Source organism: Oncorhynchus gorbuscha, linkage group LG01 (assembly GCF_021184085.1).
Source record: "Oncorhynchus gorbuscha isolate QuinsamMale2020 ecotype Even-year linkage group LG01, OgorEven_v1.0, whole genome shotgun sequence".
NCBI lineage: Eukaryota > Metazoa > Chordata > Actinopteri > Salmoniformes > Salmonidae > Oncorhynchus > Oncorhynchus gorbuscha.
Genome location: NC_060173.1, coordinates 4,658,808 through 4,675,720, shown reverse-complemented (window position 1 = coordinate 4,675,720; position 16,913 = coordinate 4,658,808). Strand labels below are relative to the sequence as shown.

Here is a 16,913-nt window from a genome sequence, read left to right as displayed (position 1 = left end):
CTAATATAGTGTATGAGGTCAGGCTGGGCCTAATATAGTGTATAAGAGGTCAGGCCGGGCCTAATATAGTGTATAAGAGGTCAGGCCGGGCCTAATATAGTGTATAAGAGGTCAGGCCGGGCCTAATATAGTGTATAAGAGGTCAGGCTGGGCCTAATATAGTGTATAAGAGGTCAGGCTGGGCCTAATATAGTGTATAAGAGGTCAGGCTGGGCCTAATATAGTGTATAAGAGGTCAGGCTGGGCCTAATATAGTGTATAAGAGGTCAGGCTGGGCCTAATATAGTGTATAAGAGGTCAGGCTGGGCCTAATATATTGTATAAGAGGTCAGGCTGGGCCTAATATAGTGTATAAGAGGTCAGGCTGGGCCTAATATAGTGTATAGGTCTGAAGTGCTTACATACATAACAGCCTAATAGGTCAGGCTGGGCCTAATATAGTGTATAAGAGGTCAGGCTGGGCCTAATATAGTGTATAAGAGGTCAGGCTGGGCCTAATATATTGTATAAGAGGTCAGGCTGGGCCTAATATAGTGTATAAGAGGTCAGGCTGGGCCTAATATAGTGTATAAGAGGTCAGGCTGGGCCTAATATAGTGTATAAGAGGTCAGGCTGGGCCTAATATAGTGTATAAGAGGTCAGGCTGGGCCTAATATATTGTATAAGAGGTCAGGCTGGGCCTAATATAGTGTATAAGAGGTCAGGCTGGGCCTAATATAGTGTATAAGAGGTCAGGCTGGGCCTAATATAGTGTATAAGAGGTCAGGCTGGGCCTAATATAGTGTATAAGAGGTCAGGCTGGGCCTAATATAGTGTATAAGAGGTCAGGCTGGGCCTAATATAGTGTATAAGAGGTCAGGCTGGGCCTAATATAGTGTATAAGAGGTCAGGCTGGGCCTAATATAGTGTATAAGAGGTCAGGCTGGGCCTAATATAGTGTATAAGAGGTCAGGCTGGGCCTAATATAGTGTATAAGAGGTCAGGCTGGGCCTAATATAGTGTATAAGAGGTCAGGCTGGGCCTAATATAGTGTATAAGAGGTCAGGCTGGGCCTAATATAGTGTATAAGAGGTAATAATAATATAATATAAGGTCAGGCTGGGCCTAATATAGTGTATAAGAGGTCAGGCTGGGCCTAATATAGTGTATAAGAGGTCAGGCTGGGCCTAATATAGTGTATAAGAGGTCACACAAGAAGTCTGAGGCAAAAGGTATGGCATATAAATCTGGCAGCCCAACAGGTGGCAAATGTACTGCAAATTGAGAAATCAAGTGACAAAACTAAATAAAAAATAAACTATATTATGAAACAAAAATCTATGAAATAAAGAATGATAGTGAACATTTTTAGAGCACCTTAAATTCTATTTTGGGAAGAAAGGCAAACTCAGCTCCATCATTCATTGAATCAGATGGCTATTCATCACAAAGCCCACTGATATTGCCAACTTCTGTAATTATTTTTTTATTGGCAAGATTAGCAAATTTAGGCATAACATGTAAACAACAAAGGCTGACACTACACATCCAAGTATATCTGACCAAATTATGAAAGACAAAAATTGACATTTTGAATTCCGTAAAGTGAGTGTGGAAGAGGTGAAAAACAATGACAAGCCACCGAGGGTTTGACAACCTGGATGGAAAATGACTGAGGATAATAGCGGATGATATTGCCACATCTTCAATTTAAGCCTACAGGAAAGAGTTCCTCAGGCCTGGAGGGAAGATAAAGTCATTCCCCTACTGAAGAATAGTAAAGCCCCCTTAACTGGCTCAAATTGCTGACCAATCAGCCTGTTACCAACCCTTAGCAAACTTCTGCAAAACGTTGTGTTTGACGAGATACAATACTATACACGTCAGCTACTACAGTAATGACATGACAGCATCGGTTATCAAACAGCTGCAGTTACTTTCAGAATGGTTGGCAAGGAATAAGTCAGTCCTAAATATTTACAAAAATAAAAGCATTGTATTTGGGACAAATCATTCACTAAACCTTAAACCTCAACTAAACCTCATAATGAATAATGTGGAAATTGAGCAAGTTGAGGCGACTAAACCTGCTTGGTTTAACCCTGGATTGTAAACTGTCATGGTCAAAACATTGATACGACAGAAGCTAAGATGGGGAGAAGTCTGTCCATAATAAAGTGATGCTCTGCCTTCTTAACAACACTATCAACAAGGCAGGTCCTACAGGCCCTAGTTTCTACCTTCTTAACAACACTATCAACAAGGCAGGTCCTACAGGCCCTCGTTTCTACCTTCTTAACAACACTATCAACAAGGCAGGTCCTACAGGCCCTAGTTTCTACCTTAACAACACTATCAACAAGGCAGGTCCTACAGGCCCTCGTTTCTACCTTCTTAACAACACTATCAACAAGGCAGGTCCTACAGGCCCTAGTTTCTACCTTCTTAACAACACTATCAACAAGGCAGGTCCTACAGACCCTAGTTTCTACCTTCTTAACAACACTATCAACAAGGCAGGTCCTACAGGCCCTAGTTGTGTCGCACCTGGACTAAAGGTGTCCCAAGCTTGTAGCGTCATAACAAAGAAGACTCGAGGCTGTAATCGCTGACAAAGGTGCTTCAACAAAGTACTGAGTAAAGGGTCTGAATACATATGTAAATGTGATATTGCAGTTAATATTTTTTTTTTTATAATTCTAAAAAATAATTATACAAATCTGTCATTATGGGGTTGTGTGTGTAGATTGATGAGTTAAAAAAAATATTTAATCAATTTTAGAATAAGGCTGTAAGGTAACAAACTGTCACCCCCCTTAAAAGATTTAGATGCACTATTGTAAAGCGGCTGTTCCACTGGATGTCACAAGGTGAATGCACCAATTTGTAAGTCGCTTTGGATAAGAGCGTCTGCTAAATGACTTAAATGTAAATGTAATGAAGAAGGTGAAGGGGTCTGAATACTTTCCCTTCGCCGGGCAGATGGGCTTGGGACATTTTTGGCAAAATTAGGATTACACTCCTGGTTGTTGCTGACAGATCAGTCACCGGATGGCTCCACATGATTTATAAAATAAATAACTAAAAATAACTAAAAGTTAGAGTGAAGCAAAAATTTCCTTTTTTATTTCAGTAACAAAACAAAAGATAAAATGTGTTTTTAACAGTGTCACTACAATGTACCACATGAAATCTGGAGCTCCCTTTTATGAAAGACTGTACAGCGATCACTGGACATCTTGAGCTCCCTTTTATGAAAGACTGTACAGCGATCACTGGACATCTGGAGCTCCCTTTTATGAAAGACTGTACAGCGATCCCTGGACATCTTGCAGAAAAAGCCATTGCTGATTTTGACATGAAACCTTCTCACTGCTCACCATCATTAATGCTTCAAAACATTTTCGTATTCACATTTCATTAGAAGGGGGCAATACTGTGGTAGAGCGGACATGTTTCACGATAGGAAATGGATTTTTTTTTTTTTTTTTACTCTCATTGAGCTTGCTCCTTAGTTCAGGACTATGAATCTGTGACCAGTAGAGTGGACCCAGGCCAAGAAACACAAGCTGGGCAACTGGCACCTCTGACTTCTACCTTTAAATAATCTGTTACATCACAGGCAGTGACTGTAAGTTAGATATTGGAAGCTGTGGAGATCATCAGTCTATTACTGTCATCTTGAAAAGGAAGCTTACTGCTACTGTAAATGAGGCGAATTGGGTTAACTCACTACTCATGTTGATATACACCCCCGCCCTCCTCCTCCTCCTCCTCTGCTCCTCAACATCGAATTAGTAGCTTTTTCAGTTACACTACTGATTAGGCCAGTTTGCTGACGATGGCCTGGTTGAGAGTATTGAGCTGATTCGTCCATTTATCTAAAGCCATGTATCGGGCTCCGTTCCTCTTCTGGTGATCCAACTCCAACAGTTGGTTGACCTGGTCGATGCGGCCGTTGATCGTGCTGACAGGTATCGGAAGAAATAGAAGGTCAAATTATGGTAAATTCATTAAAAAAATATATTTAAAAAAACTTATGGTGCATTTAAAATTTCTACAATAATCATGATATCACCAACATGCAATTTACCCGTCTAGAATGCATTGAACTAGGAGGCTTTCCACGTCACAGACATAGATGTTTAACTCCTGAAGGAGACAAAAAGAAAAAGTTTAAAAAATATAAAAACTTAAAAATGTAGAGATTTTTTTAAATTTTTTAAAATTCAAAATAAAATTAAAATGCTAGAGATCTTACCTTGGAAATAAAAGGTATGTGTATTCTCGTGTAAGGCTTGATTAATTTGATAAGCACTTGCGTCCTTATATTTCGTAATAACTCTGAAAGACAAAAAAAAAAAAAATCAAGAAAAATACATTATTAAATAGAAGGAACTTTCATATAAACACCTGCCACCAGGTATACCGATTTATAACTTGTTAAAACGAGGTTTACTAACTTACTAATGAAGTAAACATTACCAGGTATACTAACTTGCTAATGAAGTAAACATTACCAGGTATACCGATGTATAACTTGTTAAAACGAGGTTTACTAACTTACTAATGAAGTAAACATTACCAGGTATACCGATGTATAACTTGTTAAAATGAGGTTTACTAACTTACTAATGAAGTAAACATTACCAGGTATACTAACTTACTAATGAAGTAAACATTACCAGGTATACCGATGTATAACTTGTTAAAACGAGGTTTACTAACTTACTAATGAAGTAAACATTACCAGGTATACTAACTTACTAATGAAGTAAACATTACCAGGTATACCAACTTACTAATGAAGTAAACATTACCAGGTATACCGATGTATAACTTGTTAAAATGAGGTTTACTAACTTACTAATGAAGTAAACATTACCAGGTATACCGATTTATAACTTGTTAAAACGAGGTTTACTAACTTACTAATGAAGTAAACATTACCAGGTATACCGATTTATAACTTGTTAAAATGAGGTTTACTAACTTACTAATGAAGTAAACATTACCAGGTATACTAACTTACTAATGAAGTAAACATTACCAGGTATACCGATGTATAACTTGTTAAAACGAGGTTTACTAACTTACTAATGAAGTAAACATTACCAGGTATACCGATGTATAACTTGTTAAAATGAGGTTTACTAACTTACTAATGAAGTAAACATTACCAGGTATACCGATTTATAACTTGTTAAAACGAGGTTTACTAACTTACTAATGAAGTAAACATTACCAGGTATACCGATTTATAACTTGTTAAAATAATGAAGTAAACATTTTACTAACTTACTAATGAAGTAAACATTACCAGGTATACTAACTTACTAATGAAGTAAACATTACCAGGTATACCGATGTATAACTTGTTAAAACGAGGTTTACTAACTTACTAATGAAGTAAACATTACCAGGTATACTAACTTACTAATGAAGTAAACATTACCAGGTATACCGATGTATAACTTGTTAAAACGAGGTTTACTAACTTACTAATGAAGTAAACATTACCAGGTATACCGATGTATAACTTGTTAAAACGAGGTTTACTAACTTACTAATGAAGTAAACATTACCAGGTATACTAACTTACTAATGAAGTAAACATTACCAGGTATACTAAACTAATTAAACATTACCAGGTATACCGATGTATAACTTGTTAAAACGAGGTTTACTAACTTACTAATGAAGTAAACATTACCAGGTATACTAACTTACTAATGTATAACTTACCAGGTTAAAACTTGTTAAAACGAGGTTTACTAACTTACTAATGAAGTAAAATTACCAGGTTACCGATTTATAACTTGTTAGGTTTACTAACTTACTAATGAAGTAAACATTACCAGGTATACTAACTTACTAATGTTAAACATTACCAGGTACTAATGATGTAAACTTGTTAAAACGAGGTTTACTAACTTACTAATGAAGTAAACATTACCAGGTATACTAACTTACTAATGAAGTAAACATTACCAGGTATACCGATGTATAACTTGTTAAAACGAGGTTTACTAACTTACTAATGAAGTAAACATTACCAGGTTTACTAACTTACTAATGAAGTAAACATTACCAGGTATACTAACTTACTAATGAAGTAAACATTACCAGGTATACTAACTTACTAATGAAGTAAACATTACCAGGTATACCGATGTATAACTTGTTAAAACGAGGTTTACTAACTTACTAATGAAGCAAACATTACCAGGTATACTAACTTACTAATGAAGTAAACATTACCAGGTATACCGATGTATAACTTGTTAAAATGAGGTTTACTAACTTACTAATGAAGTAAACATTACCAGGTATACTAACTTACTAATGAAGTAAACATTACCAGGTATACTAACTTACTAATGAAGTAAACATTTACCAGGAGGTTTACTAACTTACTAATGAAGTAAACATTACCAGGTATACTAACTTACTAATGAAGTAAACATTACCAGGTATACTAACTTACTAATGAAGTAAACATTACCAGGTATACTAACTTACTAATGAAGTAAACATTACCAGGTATACCGATGTATAACTTGTTAAAACGAGGTTTACTAACTTACTAATGAAGTAAACATTACCAGGTATACTAACTTACTAATGAAGTAAACATTACCAGGTATACTATGTATAATAAAAGTTTAAACATTACCAGGTATTACCAGGTATACTAACTTACTAATGAAAAACATTACCAGGTTTACTAACTTACTAATGAAGTAAACATTACCAGGTATACCGATGTATAACTTGTTAAAACGAGGTTTACTAACTTACTAATGAAGCAAACATTACCAGGTATACTAACTTACTAATGAAGTAAACATTACCAGGTATACTAACTTACTAATGAAGTAAACATTACCAGGTATACTAACTTACTAATGAAGTAAACATTACCAGGTATACTAACTTACTAATGAAGTAAACATTAAGGAATATACATCAGTGTGAGAGGGACGTCTAGACCATACCTTCTATGTGTTCTCTTATGAATGGATCATCCATTATGTTACTGTGATTGGTCTTCAGGATCTTCTCAAACTCTGTGATGTCATTGTTCTGGTAGGAACTGGAGGGGGGGAGGAGTTTAAACATTAGTATTAGCATTTCAATAATCAACCCGTTTGTGTAGCAGACCATGTGTAGACAAACAGCCAAAGCAACAACCAAAAACACACAAAACACTTCCAAGAAAAGTTAAGATCGTAATAGTGAATGAGATGCAGTATTACCTGACCAAGTTAGTCATTGCAAGAATGTCTGGATCATTTTTATAAGGTTTAGCCTAAGAGGAATCAAATGTCAACGTGAGTAAAGATCCTCCAACACGACGCAAACTGTACCAACTGTACCAATGTTCACTAAAATAGGAACCTGCGATAGGCTCCTTTATACAATATGTTTAGGACATCTTTACAAAAGCAAACTCTAAAAAGTCTGTACTATAGAGATTAATCAATAAAACCACATTTCCCACCTTCATTGAAAAAGTTATTCCAGGACTTGTTTTTTTTATTTATTGATTTTTATTTAAAAATAAATAAATAATAATTCAATCGGAGTCTGGGGAACCATCCCTAAGAGATTAATCTCTGATCACTAATGAGACCTTTCATACCTCCTGTGAGTCAAAGGGGTTGATTCCAGACTTCATCAGCATGTTGGCCAACACCAGGTATTTCAGACAGGTGGTCCGTCGAGGACTCCCCGATTCATCGTAGTTCTTAAACGCCTCGAAGAAGTCTGTGTGAGCCTTCTCAAACTCCCCTTCTCTCAAATGCATTTTACCTCCACACTCTGGAGAAAACAAAAACAAGAGACCGGACGGACAACATGGTCCTGATAAAGGAACCCCTCTACTTGTCTCCTACTTAAATTCCATTGGAGGACTAGGTCACGGAGGAGGGACCTAGGATCTTCTTCTCCAATACATTTTGACAAAGAGACGAGGAGAGAGGATGCCAGAAAAATAGTGAAAACCCTTGAGAAAGAGCCCTTGAATGTGTCTAGGTTAAATAGTTATATAGTTAAGGTGTAGGTAGAGATGTGGTTATATAGTTATGGTGTAGGTAGAGATGTGGTTATATAGTTATGGTGTAGGTAGAGATGTGGTTATATAGTTATATAGTTAAGGTGTAGGTGGTTATATAGTTATATAGTTAAGGTGTAGGTGGAGACGTGGTTATATAGTTATGGTGTAGGTAGAGATGTGGTTATATAGTTATGGTGTAGGTAGAGATGTGGTTATATAGTTAAGGTGTAGGTGGAGATGTGGTTATATAGTTATATAGTTAAGGTGTAGGTAGAGATGTGGTTATATAGTTATATAGTTATGGTGTAGGTGGAGATGTGGTTATATAGTTAAGGTGTAGGTAGAGATGTGGTTATATAGTTAAGGTGTAGGTAGAGATGTGGTTATATAGTTAAGGTGTAGGTAGAGATGTGGTTATATAGTTAAGGTGTAGGTGGAGATGTGGTTATATAGTTATATAGTTAAGGTGTAGGTAGAGATGTGGTTATATAGTTATATAGTTATGGTGTAGGTGGAGATGTCGTTATATAGTTAAGGTGTAGGTAGAGATGTGGTTATATAGTTAAGGTGTAGGTAGAGATGTGGTTATATAGTTATATAGTTAGGTGTAGGTAGAGATGTGGTTATATAGTTACGGTGTAGGTAGAGATGTGGTTATATAGTTAAGGTGTAGGTAGAGATGTGGTTATATAGTTAAGGTGTAGGTAGAGATGTGGTTATATAGTTATATAGTTATGGTGTAGGTAGAGATGTGGTTATATAGTTAAGGTGTAGGTGGAGATGTGGTTATATAGTTAAGGTGTAGGTAGAGATGTGGTTATATAGTTATATAGTTAAGGTGTAGGTGGAGACGTGGTTATATAGTTATATAGTTATGGTGTAGGTAGAGATGTGGTTATATAGTTATATAGTTAAGGTGTAGGTGGAGATGTGGTTATATAGTTATATAGTTAAGGTGTTAGAGATGTGGTTATATAGTTAGGTGTAGGTGGAGATGTGGTTATATAGTTAAGGTGTAGGTAGAGATGTGGTTATATAGTTATATAGTTAAGGTGTAGGTAGAGATGTGGTTATATAGTTATATAGTTATGGTGTAGGTGGAGATGTGGTTATATAGTTAAGGTGTAGGTAGAGATGTGGTTATATAGTTAAGGTGTAGGTAGAGATGTGGTTATATAGTTATATAGTTAAGGTGTAGGTAGAGATGTGGTTATATAGTTAAGGTGTAGGTAGAGATGTGGTTATATAGTTAAGGTGTAGGTAGAGATGTGGTTATATAGTTATATAGTTAAGGTGTAGGTAGAGATGTGGTTATATAGTTATATAGTTAAGGTGTAGGTAGAGATGTGGTTATATAGTTATATAGTTAAGGTGTAGGTAGAGATGTGGTTATATAGTTAAGGTGTAGGTGGAGATGTGGTTATATAGTTAAGGTGTAGGTAGAGATGTGGTTATATAGTTATATAGTTAAGGTGTAGGTAGAGATGTGGTTATATAGTTATATAGTTAAGGTGTAGGTAGAGATGTGGTTATATAGTTAAGGTGTAGGTAGAGATGTGGTTATATAGTTATATAGTTAAGGTGTAGGTAGAGATGTGGTTATATAGTTAAGGTGTAGGTAGAGATGTGGTTATATAGTTATATAGTTAAGGTGTAGGTAGAGATGTGGTTATATAGTTAAGGTGTAGGTAGAGATGTGGTTATATAGTTATATAGTTAAGGTGTAGGTGGTTATATAGTTATATAGTTAAGGTGTAGGTGGAGACGTGGTTATATAGTTATGGTGTAGGTAGAGATGTGGTTATATAGTTATGGTGTAGGTAGAGATGTGGTTATATAGTTAAGGTGTAGGTGGAGATGTGGTTATATAGTTATATAGTTAAGGTGTAGGTAGAGATGTGGTTATATAGTTATATAGTTATGGTGTAGGTGGAGATGTGGTTATATAGTTAAGGTGTAGGTAGAGATGTGGTTATATAGTTAAGGTGTAGGTAGAGATGTGGTTATATAGTTAAGGTGTAGGTAGAGATGTGGTTATATAGTTAAGGTGTAGGTAGAGATGTGGTTATATAGTTACGGTGTAGGTAGAGATGTGGTTATATAGTTAAGGTGTAGGTGGAGACGTGGTTATATAGTTATGGTGTAGGTAGAGATGTGGTTATATAGTTATATAGTTAAGGTGTAGGTGGAGACGTGGTTATATAGTTATGGTGTAGGTAGAGATGTGGTTATATAGTTATATAGTTAGGTAGAGATGTGGTTATATAGTTATATAGTTAAGGTGTAGGTAGAGATGTGGTTATATAGTTATGGTGTAGGTAGAGATGTGGTTATATAGTTAAGGTGTAGGTAGAGATGTGGTTATATAGTTATATAGTTAAGGTGTAGGTAGAGATGTGGTTATATAGTTATATAGTTAAGGTGTAGGTGGAGAGTTATATAGTTATATAGTTAAGGTGTAGGTAGAGATGTGGTTATATAGTTATATAGTTAAGGTGTAGGTAGAGATGTGGTTATATAGTTATATAGTTAAGGTGTAGGTGGAGATGTGGTTATATAGTTATAGGTGGAGAGTTAGTTAAGGTGTAGGTAGAGATGTGGTTATATAGTTATATAGTTAAGGTGTAGGTAGAGATGTGGTTATATAGTTATATAGTTAAGGTGTAGGTAGAGATGTGGTTATATAGTTAAGGTGTAGGTAGAGATGTGGTTATATAGTTAAGGTGTAGGTAGAGATGTGGTTATATAGTTATATAGTTAAGGTGTAGGTAGAGATGTGGTTATATAGTTATATAGTTATGGTGTAGGTGGAGATGTGGTTATATAGTTAAGGTGTAGGTAGAGATGTGGTTATATAGTTAAGGTGTAGGTAGAGATGTGGTTATATAGTTAAGGTGTAGGTAGAGATGTGGTTATATAGTTAAGGTGTAGGTAGAGATGTGGTTATATAGTTATATAGTTAAGGTGTAGGTAGAGATGTGGTTATATAGTTAGTTATGGTGTAGGTAGAGATGTGGTTATATAGTTAAGGTGTAGGTAGAGATGTGGTTATATAGTTAAGGTGTAGGTAGAGATGTGGTTATATAGTTAAGGTGTAGGTAGAGATGTGGTTATATAGTTAAGGTGTAGGTAGAGATGTGGTTATATAGTTATATAGTTATGGTGTAGGTGGAGATGTGGTTATATAGTTAAGGTGTAGGTAGAGATGTGGTTATATAGTTAAGGTGTAGGTAGAGATGTGGTTATATAGTTAAGGTGTAGGTAGAGATGTGGTTATATAGTTATATAGTTAGGTGTAGGTAGAGATGTGGTTATATAGTAGTTAAGGTGTAGGTAGAGATGTGGTTATATAGTTAAGGTGTAGGTAGAGATGTGGTTATATAGTTATGGTGTAGGTAGAGATGTGGTTATATAGTTAAGGTGTAGGTAGAGATGTGGTTATATAGTTAAGGTGTAGGTAGAGATGTGGTTATATAGTTATGGTGTAGGTAGAGATGTGGTTATATAGTTAAGGTGTAGGTAGAGATGTGGTTATATAGTTAAGGTGTAGGTAGAGATGTGGTTATATAGTTAAGGTGTAGGTAGAGATGTGGTTATATAGTTAAGGTGTAGGTAGAGATGTGGTTATATAGTTAAGGTGTAGGTAGAGATGTGGTTATATAGTTATATAGTTAGGTGTAGGTAGAGATGGTTATATAGTTATATAGTTAAGGTGTAGGTAGAGATGTGGTTATATAGTTAAGGTGTAGGTAGAGATGTGGTTATATAGTTAAGGTGTAGGTAGAGATGTGGTTATATAGTTATATAGTTAAGGTGTAGGTAGAGATGTGGTTATATAGTTAAGGTGTAGGTAGAGATGTGGTTATATAGTTAAGGTGTAGGTGGAGACGTGGTTATATAGTTATGGTGTAGGTAGAGATGTGGTTATATAGTTATATAGTTAAGGTGTAGGTAGAGATGTGGTTATATAGTTATGGTGTAGGTAGAGATGTGGTTATATAGTTATGGTGTAGGTAGAGATGTGGTTATATAGTTAAGGTGTAGGTAGAGATGTGGTTATATAGTTATATAGTTAAGGTGTAGGTAGAGATGTGGTTATATAGTTATATAGTTAAGGTGTAGGTAGAGATGTGGTTATATAGTTATATAGTTAAGGTGTAGGTAGAGATGTGGTTATATAGTTATATAGTTAAGGTGTAGGTAGAGATGTGGTTATATAGTTATATAGTTAAGGTGTAGGTAGAGATGTGGTTATATAGTTAGTTAAGGTGTAGGTATGTGGTTATATAGTTAGGTGTAGGTGGAGATGTGGTTATATAGTTAAGGTGTATATAGTTAAGGTGTAGGTAGAGATGTGGTTATATAGTTAAGGTGTAGGTGGAGATGTGGTTATATAGTTAAGGTGTAGGTAGAGATGTGTTATGATGACTTATGATGAGAGGTGAGGTATGGAGACTTGATGTGTTATATGGTTATATAGTTAAGGTGTAGGTAGAGATGTGTTATCTAGTGACTCCCATGATGAGAGGGTGAGGGATGGCAGACTTGATGTGTAGAGACGTGGTTATATAGTTAAGGTGTAGGCAGAGATGTGTTACCTCTATGACTCCCATGATGAGAGGGTGAGGGATGGCAGACTTGATGTGTAGAGATGTGGTTATATAGTTAAGGTGTAGGTAGAGATGTGGTTATATAGTTAAGGTGTAGGTAGAGATGTGACCTCTGTTATGATATGGTTATATAGTTAAGGTGTAGGTAGAGACGTGGTTATATAGTTAAGGTGTAGGTGGAGATGTGTCTACCTCTATGAGTCCCATGATGAGAGGGTGAGGATGGCAGACTTGATGTGTAGATAGTGGTTATATAGTTAAGGTGTAGGTGGAGATGTGTCTACCTCTGATGACTCCCATGATGAGAGGGTGAGGGATGGCAGACTTGATGTGTAGAGACGTGGTTATATAGTTAAGGTGTAGGCAGAGATGTGTCTACCTCTGATGACTCCCATGATGAGAGGGTGAGGGATGGCAGACTTGATGTGTAGAGACGTGGTTATATAGTTAAGGTGTAGGCAGAGATGTGTCTACCTCTGATGACTCCCATGATGAGAGGGTGAGGGATGGCAGACTTGATGTGTAGAGACGTGGTTATATAGTTAAGGTGTAGGCAGAGATGTGTCTACCTCTGATGACTCCCATGATGAGAGGGTGAGGGATGGCAGACTTGATGTGTAGAGACGTGGTTATATAGTTAAGGTGTAGGCAGAGATGTGTCTACCTCTGATGACTCCCATGATGAGAGGGTGAGGGATGGCAGACTTGATGTGTAGAGACTGTTCATACAGCGCCTTCAGCTTCTTGTTGTTCTTCTGGGCAGTATACATCTGGATCTCCAGAGCATAGATCTCCAAGAGCTGGGTGCCTTTCTTCAGATCATCCTCACCGTCATCCGTCTATACACCAAGACAGAACATGGGACAACTACTAATCATCCGTCTATACACCAAGACAAAGCATGGGAAAAATACTAATCATCCGTCTATACACCAAGACAAAGCATGGGACAACTACTAATCATCCCTCTATACACCAAGACAGAACATAGAACAAATACTTGAGAGATAATTTCACACAGACACTTGAGGACGAACAGGGCATTCTAGATTTCCACAATCATACTAGCCCAGCATCAGGTCTGTTCGTGTTCTCTTGCCTCCTGTGGTCACGACAACAGCCATAGGAGTTGTCCAAACAGTACAAACAGATCTCAGACCAGGCTACAATCGTACAATATGATTCCAATGATCTATTGTCACTAAGAACACACAAGAATGTTTTTCATTATGATGTTATAATGCTGAATTAGATTTGGTGGTAAAACCTCTGTAAAGACCTCTGTGAAAACCTCTGATTGCATTGATGAGGAGTGTTTCTTCACCTGACAGGACTGGTGCAGCTGCCTCAGGATCTTCTGAAGCTTACCATATTCTTCTCTCTCCAGGTACAACTTCCCAAGCTAAAGCACAGGACAGACAAGGAGGAGTGAGGGATTCAACTAAATTACTTTAAAGTATCAACCTCAGAGTCTCCATAAAAACTATATGCCACATACGTTTTAACATTTGCATTAAAAAAATTATGATATTGTGGATGGAATCAATGACATTATATGAAAAGTTTTAAAATCAAGCATACTTTAGTGTTGGTTTTAAACCAAAGCCTGTCGTTTTTGGCATCCTTTAATGCATCCAACGTTGTTTCATAAAACTCTTGCAGCAAGTCCATCTGAAAATAAATAAAGAAGTCAAGTAGAACTCTCTGTACATTCAGGAGATTCTCTCTCTTTTCTTTACCCCTTTTTTTCTCCCCAATGTCATGGCTTCCAATTGGTAGTTACAGTCTTGTCTCATCGCTGCAACTCCCATACGGACTCGGGAGGTCGAGAGCCATGCGTCCTCCAAAACACAACCGACCCAGCCGCACTGCTTCTTGACACAATACACATCCAACCCGCACCGATGTGTCGGAGGAAACACCGTACACCTAGCGAGCTGGTTAGCGTGCACTGCGCCCGGCCCGTCAACAGGAGTCGCCACTGCGCGATGAGACAAGGATATCCCTGCCGGCCAAACCCTCCCCTAACCCGGATGACGCTGGGCTAATTGTGCGTCGCCCCATCGACCTCCCGTTCGCGGGCCAGCTGCGACAGAGCCTGGGCTCAAACCCAGATTCTCTGTGGCACAGCTAGCACTGCGAATGCAGTGCCTTAGACCTCTGCGCCACCCGGGAGCCCCACATTTAGGAGATTCTCAATTGTGCATGCATATACGTCCAGGACTAGCTTTAAAATCAGGGTATTGAGAACCAACCCGAACCAACCCACTTTTCCATAATTCAAAGCAGCTCAGATTTATGCTTGATTCTGTTTTTAAATGTCACACACATTACCTGCTTTGACGTTGAGATATAATCAAGGATGGAATTGATGGATTTTTCAGAATAGTTTCTTGTAACTGCACTCCGGATGTATGTCAACAGCTGCTTGTACCTGTTCATCATTTCAGGGAAATTTGTCTGGAGGGAAAAAGACAATATATATGTAATTCAAGTGCTAATTTAGGCAGTACGGGATGGTAGCAGTTCTTTACAAAACATGAACAAATATGAACAAATATTTAGCACAATGAATAATATATTTTCTAAATATTGAAAAAAAAATATATATATATATATATATATGCTACAGCATATTTCCTGTCATGTCTGCTGCTTACCAGTTTGAAGTTAATCTTAATCATCTGTTTTAAGGCCTTGAAACCCCATTCTCCTTTCTCACCCTCCAGCTCTAAGACCTGGGGAAAGATGCATTTAATAAAAGGATCGCCACAGGTGGCTGCTGGCATCTTAATTGGAGAAGACAGGCTCAGAGTAATGGCCAGAATGGTATCATTACAAATACATGGTTTGATACGACTCCATCCCAGCCATTATTATGAGCCGTCCTCCCCTCACCAGACTGCTGTGATGTGTGTGTGTATGTGTGTGTGATAACTAACCTTCTGGAAGCTGATGAGAGCTGCTTTGGGGTCATCCTCCTTCAGAGCCTTTGAATTGTAGTATTGATTCTCTAAATCAACATTGGGCTCAGAGTTGCTGTCCTCTGAGTATTCCTGAAATCATACAATTCATCATCACTGCAGTTTACAAGATCAACACCCACTATTGATATTCAGCTAGCTAGCTCATGATATGTGTTTGTTTTGGTGATTTGTGAAGCAAACAGCTGGATCATTTAACGGTGCAAAAGGTTTAACAACAATTAGTTGAAACTTGCAATAGTAACTGAACAAATCATTAGAGACATAGCTGGCTAATTAGCTAACAGTTAGCTGTCAATGATGGGAGAACCATCAACAGCTAGTTCAGCTGCTAGCTAGCTAGCTACTAAGTGGAGTGCAACATGGAACGTTTACGCTGATTAGCTAGCTAGCTAAACACGTTGTATATGGTAATCAGCGACAATATCCATATATATATTTACTTCTGAGGAGTTTACCAGATCATAATCCTCTTCGTCATCGCACATGAAGTCATCTTCCATATCAGACATCTTTACTACGAAGCTAGCTAAGATCGATAGCAACCTTGTTAGTGGCAGCAGACCGTCGCAGCAAAGATACTAAGCGCCTCTACGTCATCCGCCGTGAATGCCTTGCTGCGCAGCGTGAACATGAGGAGGGAATCGTGATTCCTTTGAACTGGTCCCTTTTCCTACTCTTCCGTATTGTTACGTTTCGTTACAATGAATGTGTTTACAGCTGATCTAGAAACAGTTACTTTGTTTAACAGAAAGCGGTTGAGGTAGCGATTTTTGGTGGGTAGAGCTGGTCGTAGATCAGCTTTTCAATAATATCCGGGACTCTCGTGTGACAGTCAGCTGATATAGTATTAGGTGTGTTTCTATATATTTTTTCCCCCCTCAGTACAGTACTCCAGATAGATCTAGTTGCAATTAGATTTGGTGATTTAACAATAGTCTAAAACCAACCGGTAAGAACTGGTATTTGGTTTGAAAAAATGGCAGCACACCCGCCAAAGACAAAGATTCTGATAAGTGCAAATAAAAGGTGAGTTATCTTGATAATTTTGGAAATAGTACTGGTAATTACAGTTGCTAAAACTATCCATGCATGTATTAAACATTTTATAGTAGGCTACAGTAAAGTAAGACCGTGTTTTTTTACTCCTTAAATCACTCCTTGAATTGGGCAGTCATTTGCATTTTCCCGATGTATTGTATTCCTAGGTTGCAAAACCTGAAAGAGGCCTTCGAGAAAAAGTATGGAGAAGCACCTCTTTTTTATGCACGAGCTCCCGGA

The 16,913-nt window shown here is 37.3% G+C and overlaps 2 protein-coding genes across 5 annotated transcripts in view; one reads left to right on the top strand and one right to left on the bottom strand.

The window, feature by feature from the left end:
• Positions 1-3,476: 3,476 nt before the first annotated feature.
• On the bottom strand, positions 3,477-16,246 carry LOC124031820 (COP9 signalosome complex subunit 2-like). 4 transcript variants are annotated; one of them, XM_046343528.1, is made up of 13 exons: positions 16,076-16,246; positions 15,591-15,704; positions 15,309-15,386; positions 14,983-15,108; positions 14,230-14,319; positions 13,928-14,050; positions 13,313-13,487; positions 7,625-7,803; positions 7,239-7,291; positions 6,978-7,075; positions 4,241-4,323; positions 4,073-4,131; positions 3,477-3,946 (listed from the first exon to the last, which is right to left on the bottom strand). In XM_046343528.1, the coding sequence occupies exons 1-13, from the start codon at positions 16,142-16,144 to the stop codon at positions 3,802-3,804; spliced, it is 1,392 nt and encodes a 463-aa protein (XP_046199484.1). In that variant the 5' UTR covers positions 16,145-16,246; the 3' UTR covers positions 3,477-3,801. The 4 variants fall into 4 exon arrangements, with proteins under 4 accessions (XP_046199484.1, XP_046199494.1, XP_046199513.1 ...); XM_046343538.1 differs by having other exon boundaries at positions 16,091-16,246; XM_046343557.1 differs by having other exon boundaries at positions 13,973-14,050; positions 16,091-16,246.
• Positions 16,247-16,399: 153 nt separating this feature from the next.
• The window catches only part of galk2 (galactokinase 2), a 12,966-nt gene continuing 12,452 nt past the window's right edge, over positions 16,400-16,913 (top strand). Inside the window, exons 1-2 of the mRNA XM_046343570.1 lie at positions 16,400-16,661; positions 16,841-16,913. The exon at positions 16,841-16,913 is cut by the window's right edge and continues 16 nt beyond it. Coding sequence (XP_046199526.1) covers positions 16,612-16,661; positions 16,841-16,913 — 123 coding nt within the window. The 5' untranslated portion in view covers positions 16,400-16,611. The remainder of the gene's footprint in view (positions 16,662-16,840) is intronic.

What these genes read in the sequence shown, in the direction of transcription:
- LOC124031820 (XM_046343528.1), bottom strand. Translation starts at nt 16,144, where the DNA reads ATGTCTGATATGGAAGATGACTTCATGTGCGATGACGAAGAGGATTAT. An exon ending in ACATACCTTTTATTTCCAAG is followed by an intron (nt 4,132 to 4,240) that starts GTAAGATCTCTA and finishes TGTCTCCTTCAG; the next exon opens with GAGTTAAACATCTATGTCTG. An exon ending in GTTCAATGCATTCTAGACGG is followed by an intron (nt 3,947 to 4,072) that starts GTAAATTGCATG and finishes GATACCTGTCAG; the next exon opens with CACGATCAACGGCCGCATCG.